This window comes from Hemiscyllium ocellatum, chromosome 5, assembly GCF_020745735.1.
Source record: "Hemiscyllium ocellatum isolate sHemOce1 chromosome 5, sHemOce1.pat.X.cur, whole genome shotgun sequence".
In the NCBI taxonomy this organism is placed as follows: domain Eukaryota; kingdom Metazoa; phylum Chordata; class Chondrichthyes; order Orectolobiformes; family Hemiscylliidae; genus Hemiscyllium; species Hemiscyllium ocellatum.
This window is the reverse complement of record NC_083405.1, coordinates 43,080,612-43,092,644: the sequence shown is the minus strand read 5'-3', so window position 1 is coordinate 43,092,644 and position 12,033 is coordinate 43,080,612. Positions and strand designations below refer to the sequence as shown.

Sequence of the window (12,033 nt, the reverse complement as noted above, 5' to 3'; positions counted from 1 at the left end):
TCTCCAGCCTGGGAGGATGCTGACATAACCATGGTCACTTCTACAGTCATAGCAATACCATGCTCTAGCTGCTGTTTAGGCTACAAATCTGACCATAAAACGTGACAGATTTCAGTGGGCACCTTTTGAATGATAAAGAGCTGAAATACATACTGTTCATTACTGGGGCTGAGGTTTGAGTGTAGCTCATTGACAACTGTAGGTAAATATGGATTCCTGCTGACAGGCCATCTCCCAATCCTCCTCTCTGTTGACTTTCCTCATTCCCTTTATCTTGCTGCTGGTCAAGGGAAATAGAGTTTACAACATCCATTCCAGGGGCGGGTTTTATGAGCAGAGCCCTTGAATTGAGAACGAAGTCTTTCATCACATACAACGCATGTAGATTTGAGTTCAACAGCTTTAAATAACAGGACAAACTACCAATACTTGTGCTACCTCAGGAACCACGAGTGAAAATCAATCCTCGATTAACCTAAAAGTAATTGGTGAGCCTTTAAATAACACTGATGATGGTGGCGTCAGTGAGGTTGCCTTGTTATCGAAACAGCTTCAGCTTTGTAAAGTTAAGAGAAGGAATTAGTTGGAATACTGAGTTTGAAAATAGCACAGCTAAAGAAAATGTCAGCATTAAATAATAACTGTCATCATGGTACCTGCTTTGCATATTCTTGTCCTTGATCCTTACACCTGAGCTAATGATGTGCCTAAAATGGTATTCACAGATTTGAGAGCTCATATGCAATGCAGACACCATTTTAAATGTGAAATGGCATCCATAACGCTGAGAATACCAAATAATCAAATTTTACACACTGTAAATTTTAAGAGCAAAGTAAACTCAGGAGTTTAACTTGGCACAACTTATAACTAAGTTCTCATGTTGGCTCTCAGTAGAGCAATTATTGCTGAAAGGAATCCAAAAATCCAGAGAAAGAAAATACTAAATGGAAGCAACAGGAATAAGAGCGGTTTATACAAGTTTACATTATTTATTTCCAACAAAAGGACAACAAATGTGAGTAAGAGACTGGCACAAGCACAATAAGACAAATGGCCTTTTCTATGCAGCAAAATCCTATCATGTTATACCTGATATGTGGTGTAACTGAACTTGCTATAACTACAACATACACAGCCAGATTAAATAGACTTAGCAGGCAAGACCTTATGCAGACACTCACTGATTTTAAAGATGAATCAGCTTATAAATTTATGATGGGATTGTTCTTACTGCTGAAAGATCTTTTCATCATACATCCATCAGGACAATTCACAAGAATATTAATTCAATACTCAAGGGTAAAGGAGGGACATTACGTGTGCAGCAAGAGGAAATGGGTGCGGGGGCATGGGAACCTGGACTGTAGCTTTAGGGTACAGGACCTTGAGTGTAGGGAGGTTAGGAATAATGCAGCGATCTCTAAGGAGGGTGCCTGTAACCAGAAAGGTGGATTGAAGTGTGTATACTTCAATGCCAGAAGTATAAGGAATAAGGTAGGTGAACTTGCAGCGTGGGTTGGTACCTGGGACTTCGATGTTGTGGCCATTACAGAGACGTGGGTAGAACAGGGACAAGAATGGCTGTTGCACGTTCCAGGGTTCAAATGTTTTAGTAGGATCAGACATGGGGGTAAAAAAGGGGGAGGCGTGGCATTACTTGTCAAAGACAGTATCACAGCAGTGGAATGGACGATGGAAGAGGACTTGCCATCTGAGGTAGTTTGGGCTGAGGTTAGAAATAGGAAAGGTGAGGTCACCCTGTTAGGTGTTTTCTACAGGCCTCCTAATAGTCCTAGAGAAGTAGAGGATAATATTGCGAGGATGATTCAGGAAAAGAGTGAAGGTAGCAGGGTGGTTGTTATGGAGGACTTTAACTTCCCAGATATTGACTGGGAGAGCTATAGCTCGAGTTCATTAGATGGGTCGGTGTTTGTACAATGTGTGCAGGAGGGTTTCCTGACACAATATGTTGACAGGCCAACAAGAGGGGAGGCTATATTGGATTTGGTTCTAGGTAATGAACCAGGCCAGGTGTTAGACTTGGAGGTAGGTGAGCACTTCGGGGACGGTGACCACAACTCGGTGACTTTTACTTTAGTGATGGAGAGGGATAATCGTGTGCCGCAGGGCAAGAGCTATAGCTGGGGGCAGGGAAATTATGATGCAGTGAGGCATGACTTAGGATGTGTGGATTGGAAAAACAGGCTTCAAGAGAAGAACACTAATGAGATGTGGGGATTGTTCAAGGAGCAGCTACTGCGTGTCCTCGATAGGTATGTACCAGTCAGGCATGGTGTAAAGGGCCTTGTGAGGCAGCCGTGGTTTAGTAAGGAATTGGAGTCCCTTGTGAAAGGGAAGAAGGCGGCATATGTAAAGATGAGGCGTGAAGGTTCAGTTGGGGCGATTGAGAGTTATAAGGTAGCCAGGAAGGAGCTAAAGAGGGAGCTAAGAGAAGCGAGAAGGGGACATGAAAAGTCTTTAGCTGGTAGGATTAGGGAAAACCCAAAGGCTTTCTATAGGTATGTCAAGAATAAAAGGATGACTAGGGTAGGTATCGGTCCAGTCAAGGATAGTAGTGGGAAGTTGTGTGTGGAGGCGGAGGAGATTGGAGAGTCATTAAATCAGTACTTTTCATCAGTATTCACTCAGGAACAGGACACTGTTGCTGATGTGAATATGGAATCACAAATAATTAGAATGGATGCCCTGGAAATATGCAGGGAGGAGGTTTTGGGAATATTGGAAAGGATGAATATAGACAAGTCTCCGGGGCCAGATGGCATTTACCCCAGGATCCTATGGGAAGCTAGGGAGGAGATAGCAGAGCCATTGGCCTGGATTTTTATGTCGTCATTGTCTACGGGAATAGTACCAGAGGACTGGAGGATAGCGAATGTGGTCCCATTGTTCAAGAAAGGGAGTAGGGATAGCCCTAGTAACTATAGGCCAGTGAGTCTGACTTCAGTGGTGGGCAAAGTCTTAGAGAGAATGGTAAGGGATAAGATTTATGAACATCTGGGTAGGAATAACGTGATCAGGGATAGCCAGCATGGTTTTGTGAAGGGCAGGTCGTGCCTCACAAACCTTATTGAGTTCTTTGAGAAGGTGACTAAGGAAGTGGATGAGGGTAAAGCAGTAGATGTTGTGTATATGGATTTTAGTAAGGCGTTCGATAAGGTTCCCCATGGTAGGCTAATGCTAAAACTTCGGAGGTATGGCATTGAGGATACATTAGAGGTTTGGATTAGGAATTGGCTGGCTGGAAGGAGACAGAGGGTAGTAGTTGATGGATTATGTTCATCTTGGAGCGCAGTTACTAGCGGTGTACCACAAGGATCTGTTTTGGGACCATTGCTTTTTGTTATATTTATAAATGATCTAGAGGAAGGACTTGAAAGCTGGGTAAGCAAGTTTGCGGATGACACAAAAGTCGGTGGAGTTGTGGATAGTGAGGAAGGAAGTGGTAGGTTACAGCGGGATATAGATAAGTTGCAGAGCTGGGCGGAAATGTGGCAAATGGAATTCAATGTAGCTAAGTGCGAAGTCGTTCACTTTGGTAGGAATAACAAGATGATGGATTACTGGGCTAATGGTAGGCTACTTGGTAGTGTGGATGAGCAGAGGGATCTTGGTGTCTATGTACACAGATCTCTGAAAGTTGCCACCCAGGTAAATAGTGCTGTGAGGAAGGCATATGGTGTACTGGGCTTTATTGGCAGAGGAATTGAGTTCCGGAGTCCTGAGGTCATGTTGCAGTTGTATAAGACTCTGGTGAGGCCTCATCTGGAGTATTGTGTGCAGTTTTGGTCGCCATACTATAGGAAGGATGTGGAAGCTTTAGAACGAGTGCAGAGGAGGTTTACCAGGATGTTGCCTGGAATGGTAGGAAAATCTTATGAGGAAAGGCTGAGGCACTTGGGGCTGTTCTCATTGGAGAAGAGAAGGTTTAGGGGAGATCTGATAGAAGTGTATAAGATGATTAGGGGTTTAGATAGGGTAGATACTAAGAACCTTTTACCGCTAATGGAGTCAGGTGTTACTAGGGGACATAGCTTTAAATTAAGGGGTGGTAGGTATAGGACAGATGTTAGGGGTAGATTCTTCACACAGCGGGTTGTGAGTTCATGGAATGCCCTGCCCGTATCAGTGGTGAACTCTCCTTCTTTATGGTCATTTAAGCGGGCATTGGATAGGCATTTGGAAGTTATTGGGCTAGTATAGGTTAGGTAGGATTCGGTCGGCGCAACATCGAGGGCCGAAGGGCCTGTACTGCGCTGTATCCTTCTATGTTCTATCCTTAATGAATACTTTACATCGGTATTCACCTAAAAGAGGGATGTGAGGGATGTTGAGATTAGGTAATGTTTGTGAATACTCTCGGGCTGATCGACATCATGGAGGAGGAAGTGTTGGTTGTCTTGAATTAAATCAAGATAGACAAGTCCCCAGGGCCAAAGGGAAGCTATCCCAGGGTTGATGTCACTTGCGAGGAAGCTGCTGAAAAGGTACCGAGAGACAGGATTTATTCACACTTGGAAGCAAATGTGCTTGTTAGTGATAGGCAGCATGGATTTGTGCAGGGAAGGTCATTCCTCACCAACTTGATTAAGTTTTTGAGGAGGCCTACAGGTCCACAGATCCCGGAAAGTGGCAACATAGGTGGATAAAGTGTTCAAGAAGGCAGACAGCATGCTTGCTTTCACCAGCTGGGGTACTGAATATAAAAGTTGGCAAGTCATGTTACAGTTGTATAAAACTTTAGTAAGGCCACATCTGGAATACTGTGTGCAGTTCTGGTTGCCACACCATCAGAAGGACGTGAATGCTTTGGACAGGGTGCAGAGAAGGTTTACCAGGATGTTGCTTGGTCTGGAGGGTTTTAGGGGTTTTAGTTATGAGGACTAGTTATGAGGAGAGATTGGATACACTTAGATTGTTTTCACTGGAAAGACGGTAACTGAGGGATGACCTGTTAGAAGTCTACAATATAATGAAAGGTATAGATAGGGTGGATAGTCAAAGGCTTTTTCTTAGGGTGGAAAGGTCAAGTATAAGAGGGTACAAGTTCAAAATGAGAGGGGGAAGGATTAGGGGAGATGATTGGGGAAAATTCTTCATATAGAGTGTGTTGGGTGCTGGGAACACACTGCCAATGGAGGTGATGGAAGGAGGCATGTTAGCAAAGTTTAAGTCATATCTTGATTGACACATGAATGAGAGGTGAACAGAGTGATAGATACTGTGCACAGGCAATAAGTAACAGATCCAAATAAGGATTGGGAACCAGCGCAGGCTTGGCAAGCCTGCGTTATAGTGTATTATCATATAATATGGTATACAATCAAGATATAAAATAATAATTAATATAATTAGTAATTAGTTAATAATTAATAATACAGTACTATCATTTAATGTAAATAGTTTAATTATTACTTAAATAAATTAAACTATTTATTACTGTATTGGTATCTTACAATATAAAGTGAATTAGATAAAATTATCTAAATTTTCTATAAATACGCTAAATAAAATGGGTAAGGCTTACCGCCTTACTCATGTGCTGACAAAGCAAAAATAAAGTTGATATAATCTATGTATATCGAATATTCTCGATTGCAAACCTTACATACTTTGTCTGTCATTTCGTGGGAGTGATGCAACGAGTGATCTCTTTCCAGGAACATCCTCTGCTGCTCGTTGCTGGCCAGGCGACAAGTGAGCCAGGCAGAGAGAGTGCAGCCTGCAATGCCCAAGCATGCCATTGACATGGAAGCAACATGTCTGGGGTAAGAGATTTCTGTCCTTTTCGCTAGTGCCCGCAGAAACTGAAAATTTAATATTCCTCCGATCAGTCCACAGATACAACAGGCAGAAAATAATATCATCTGGCAGGAGACAGGAAGAATTAAAATCAGTCTCCATATCAGCAAACTAGAAATACAATTATAAGTCATAAGAAAAGTTTTACTTTCTGGTATAGAAGTATTTAAATAAAGTTGTTCACTTAAACAGAATTTTAAAGTTATAATTGTCTGATCTCTTGCCTACCATTCCCTTCCAAATTTTCCCTAAAAAATGACATTTATTGTTGTTAAGGAGAATCAGTCCCAATAAACGCTATCAGAAACTTCCCAACACGATAGTTCCTGGCCTGACCTGAAGTACTATTCTTGGCAGCAGATAATTTTTTTCTGTATGAAACAGAACACTGACTCAAGGAATGCTTATGCAGAAATACAGTAAGTAAAATACGGTCTGTAATAATGTGATTACACAATACTTTTCTCAGAATGAACCTTCAATACAACTGGTTTTAAATAGATTAATTGATCATAACATCTTCCCAATTCAGACAAAATCACATTATGTAAGTTTATACACATCTTGCGTTTTTTTTCTATTCATGGGGCGTTTATCACTGTGGATATAGTTATTCTCAACATTTGACAATATGTTTTAGTTCAACACAATTTGTTTTAGTCAAGTTTTCATATTTTAAAACTTGACTAAGTTTTAAAATATGAAACTTTATATTTTGCTGAGAGATCAAATCATTTATATAACATGAGAAAGATACCATTTTAATAAAATTTAAGCATCATCAGTCCCCATCTGCAGGAATTTTGTATTGTTACATAATTCAAAGAAATATGTTCCTAGCTTATACTGATAATATTTGAAATGTCAATTATTTCGACCATAATACCTTTTCAAAGAAGCATATTTTTGTATTTTATATGTAAGAAATATGCTACCAATGCCACTATCATTTAGTTAGAATAATATCATTTGGGGAGACAATGGTACCATTGCTAGATTATTAATCTAAAGACCCAGATAATGTTCTGGGATATGTATTCAAATCATACCATGGCAAATAATGGAATTTGAATTCAGTAAGAAACTCTGGTCCAACAGTAACCATGATACTATTATTCAATTGTCAGAAAAAATCCATCTGATTTACTAATGTCCTTTAGGGAAGTAAAGCTGCCACCCTTATCTGGTCTAGCCTAAATGTGACTCCAGACCCACAGCAATGTGGGCAATTAGGGATGGGCAATAGCCTGTGATACCCATACCTCCTGAATGAACAATAAAAAAAAACCTATGTAGTTGTCTAAGAGAGATACTATTATTAAAGCACATTTTAATTCTGTAGCAAAAGCACAGGCTTATATAATTGGTATCTGCTTTATTTAATTAGAAATCCACTCACTAGATCTTTTGAATGGCATACTGTCCTAGCATCAAGTAAGCCTAAACATGAATCAGAATGTAGCAGAAGAACTGTAACAAACATTTGTCTTCCATTTACTTCTTTGTGAAACAGGTTGCAATGTCGCAGCAGAGCTTTAATTTCATTTAAAAATCTAAATTCAGTTCCAAAGGTGGGACTAGTCAATGTCTACAATTGCATAGTGCAAAATCATTTTCTCAGAGAATAATTCAAACTGTGGAATGTAGTGAAGAAAAAAAAATGCAAGTTTATCATTGCAGGGAAATTGTTATCGCGGTGATGGCAAAATAATGATGTGATGGCTGTTGACATCAGGGCGTTTGGAGGACCGGTGTTGAATGTTTGAAAAATAAAATCACTCACTATTCGACCCGACTTCTTTTTGGCACAGACAATTCCACATACTCCACAGATTAAAAACTGGAAAGAGGAAAAGATGGCTTAGATTTTTAAAGTCTTCATAGCAATGGTTTATGTGCTGCCACAATTCTATACATAATTTCTCACTGCGTTCTCTGCTGTAATTTTGATTAACCATATTGATTACCCTATTATTTCCTGCAACAAAATTTACCATTCTTTAAAGTAAACCTTATTTTATTATTATAAGAACTATTGCACTATAATAAATTATGCCTGCAAAATATAACAAGCAAGTGAAAATGTTTTCTTTCTCATAAAGCATAATTCATAATAATTTCAATAATCTACAACTTTCATACTAAATTTCTTGGTAACAAATTGAATAAGGGTTATTTCTCAGAAATTGTAACATGCAATATATACCTGGTTAAAAGAACCTAACAAGTATAATGGAGATTGCATGTTTTCAACAAGCTGTGTTTGACATAACTGTTTGTGCTTGCTAAAAATATAACTATTCATGACTGCCACTTCTCATCACTCAGCTGACTGCTTTAGCACCAAGTTTCTGACAGACAATACAAGCTAAGTTTCCCAGGTGACAGGATGGTGAGTTTGGACATACAGCGCTGTCAAAATAAAGGAGGGTTCATGTTGGGACGGCTCCACAACACAATCCCACACTGGGAAAGTTTCTGACTTGCGACCTAGGAAGTGAATCAGCTCATTTTATTACTTAAGGCCACAAATGCAGTGATTTTGTGACACTGGTGGCATCTTGCCACTGGTCTTGACACAGTCATGGAAGCTGGACTCCCTGCAGCAAAGTGAGAGGGGGCATCTGACTCAGAGGATCCATGCCACAGAGAGGGCCGAGAGACAGGAAAAGTCTCACCTATAAAATGTCTCACCCACCTCAATCACTTCTGCCAAATGTTTTGCTCCTGATTCTGAGCCTCCTGATTTGGGTTGTCTGAATTTCTCATTTCAATTTGTAACTTGAGGAAATGTGCAGATTGAAGTGCTCTCCCAGTTTGTGACCTACTTCAGCAGCACCCACTCTCCAGAGCTGCTGTCCCCCTGAAGGGGGTGCAATAGCCCCCTGGTTAGCTTTCATCAGATGCTAAGAATGGAGGCAGCCAGACAGGAGGCAACCGCTGGGAAATTTGCACTGCTAATCCCAGTCCAAACAAATTCAGGCTCAGGAAGTCACTTGGTTATTCTGTTGTTGGGATCCTGAAAACCATGGAAAATTCCAGTCTTATAGCTTTGGAATTGATCTGCAGTCTGGAGCTTGAAGTCCCTGGGAAAGCTGTGTTCCCTTACATTTTAACATAAGAATGATACCAGAGTTAAAAAGTGATGGAGGTGTTTGCTATAAGCTGACATTCTCACTACCAATCATAGTATTGTGGTACAGCATAATCCAACACTTCATACCAGTTCAAATCAGTCAGGTACTAACAATCAACATTTGAAGCCCATTAAAGAAACATTAAATATACCAGGATTTGTATCTTGAACTACTTTTCAATTTTCCCAATAATCTAGCAGAATGTTACAGCCCCTACAAAATATACTGGAGAATCCTGAATACCTGACATCAGTCTCCAGCAAATTAGAAAACTCAGTGTACTCCCCTAAATAATTATTTGAAACAAAACTGGTCCACAACATAAGTTATGAAATGCATAAAATAACTGAGATTCTATTCAATAGATTTATTTAAATCGGTAATACAGCACGAGCCAAATAACATAGGAATGTATACAGTTCAGAAATAAGGGATAGCGCAATGATAGTTATAGCTCCACACAAAAGCAAAATATCACGGATATTTTGGAAACCTGAAATTTAAAGAAAATGAGGATTGGAAATAGATCAGAGTGGATCTATGGAGAGAAACAACGTTAACGTTTCAATTCAATTCGTCATTCCCCTTCAGCTCGCCGGCTGTTGGAACACAGCATCTTGACTATCATTAGGATGTCAAACGTGGGCTTTATTAAGCACAGAGAAGAAAATCACACCCACATCCCCGGACCAGTCAAGTTTCAGTTTTTAACGGAAAGATCCGGGGCAATTGGGCTAGGGATTAAAAGAACCGAAATGCTCATATCCGGACGGTTTTCGACTTAGTTTCCCCAGACGCTTAAAACATAAAAAAAATCAAGTGGTCATTCAAGTCAATCCTAATCAAGCGCGGGGCAAAAGTTCACCAGATGCCAATTACGTCTGCAAACAGCAGCTTTCAGGCCAGACATACAATTTGCGATGTATCCAGCAACCGTTACAGTTCTGGTGGTTTGGTGGAAGAGGGTGGGCTAACATTAGGGTCGATTCTGGTGTTGGCTCAGACCAGACCTACATTATTTGCTTTAACCTCCTGTAAATGCAATCCTTACGTTCATGTTTCACGTGTACACTAGCTCGCACTGAGAGGGCACGGCAATACAAACGGTGCACGAGATCTGAGGCTGCCACTTTTTGAAATGATACAATACTTTACATAACAAGGAAAATGCAAAGCTCGCAGTTATTTAGATGTGAAATGCAATGTCATGTACATTGTTAGTTTGAAACTCGATTATAATTGCAGTATTTCCCCTTGCAAATTCATTTCTGCTTTAATTTTTATAATCAATACTAAACTGAAAGTGATGAATTTAGAGGGTTTCGGGACGGGGCTAAACGAGGGGACTAACTAGGTAGCTCTTTCTGGAACCAGTGCAGTCTCGATGGGTCGAATGGCCTGCTTCCGTACTATAGAAGTCTACGATTCTAAACCCTAGCGGACTCTCCGTGTTCCCCCAGCTCTAACTATCCTTGATGCACGCTCGTGGACTGTACGAGATACAGAAAGCATTCACCGAGTCTGAACGCAGTCAAGAAATGCAAGAGAAACAGTTTGCAACGTACACAGACCCCGCTCCATACCGGTGAGGAGTCCCCGAGGTGGAGTTCCTGAGCACGACTCCTCCCGATGCTGACTGCACCCAAAGCCACGCTGGTGATGCCGAAACCTATTTCCAGAGCAGAGAGCACGAAGAGACTGGCAATGATCTGACCGCGAGTGCACATGGTGCCCCCACCAGCATTCTCTCAAAGAAATACCGACCAACACGCCTGACACAAATCTTCCTCACAATTATATAAACATCTTTTTTTTAGTAAGACAAAGTCTCCCTTGGCATCAGCTCTTAATGAAAGCAGGCGCGTACAGCTCGCCAGGTCAAGTCATATCATCCACTCATTGTGAAGTACAAGGAGTCTTGTTCCAGTGGAAGCTGCCTGATGCATGCTATACTGGGTACGGCCAAGTCAGATGTCACCTTTGTCCCAGGGGAGCGGTACGGCGCTAGTCTTTCGCATTGCAACTGTGACCTCACAGCTACTTCAACACAGTGTTTCGGTGCCGCCAGCCAGTCAAGCAACAATCGCAGTCACTGTCTCCTTCCCTCAACAACATTCACTGAAGGCTGAGACATGAATGCGAGCTGACAGCCTGATTGGTCGGTTGGGTGCAAAGCTTGAGTACCAGGAGAAGAACAGTAACAAGCTTGTTATTCAAAGAACTTCACATATTCATTTTTAAAAAAAAATTCACATACCAAGCAGCAACACTGTTTGGTTATGAAAATTGGACCGCGTTATTGTGAGTATTTTTAAAACTAAATCGCAGTTCGATTTTTCCGAGTTGAACCGGAGTCTTCCTAATTGTCTCTTCGCCGAAATCTGAACTGATAACAAACAAACTGTTTATTTCCATTTCGTTCGCATCGCCTCCTCATTACATCACTTTAACCCTCAATCCAAGCGACTTCACCTCTGTCCTTGCTGGGGAGTTTGAGATGCCATTTAGTTTTAAGAATAACATAGAACACAGTATTTCCCATTTGGTAGACATCTAGTTTTAAGATGTACTCACAATAACACTGTCAAAATTCCACAACCAAACTCTGTAGCTGCTTGGTACCGGAAATAAAACAAACAGAAGAGGACACAGCTATGGACTATTACTGAATATTATGTTCATTTGAATAACCTTTATTACAAAGTTCGATGTCAAGTATACTCTTTATAGCAATGAAGGTGAAGACGTGCATACACAACACTTGCTCTCAGTCTGGAGAATTTAGGTTGAATCTTTCTGTCGCGATAGGGGGAAAACTTGCATTTAGCAGAGCAAAATAGGTGGGCAGGTAACATGTAAGGAAGGCTTGTCCCTAATCCTGTCCATGACTGCTCTGATTGGTGCAAGAAACTAGTACACAGTGATGGTCCCATTATACAGTATTCCTAACCGTATAGGCTCCATTGTGGGCACTGGCGGTTTAGACCTGCAATTTTCATGAAGTTGGGCGAGATTCTGATGGAAACATCGTTGACGGCAGCTTAGAGATGTTATCAATACTGGGGAAGGGAAA

At 40.9% G+C, this 12,033-nt stretch overlaps 1 protein-coding gene across 1 annotated transcript; it reads right to left on the bottom strand.

Annotated features, from left to right (window-relative positions):
• Window positions 1–5,552: 5,552 nt before the first annotated feature.
• On the bottom strand, window positions 5,553–10,687 carry LOC132815935 (transmembrane protein 196). The gene is made up of 3 exons (XM_060825307.1): window positions 10,544–10,687; window positions 7,607–7,663; window positions 5,553–5,888 (listed from the first exon to the last, which is right to left on the bottom strand). Exons 1-3 carry the CDS (start codon window positions 10,685–10,687, stop codon window positions 5,553–5,555), a joined length of 537 nt encoding a protein of 178 aa, XP_060681290.1.
• Window positions 10,688–12,033: the final 1,346 nt, after the last annotated feature.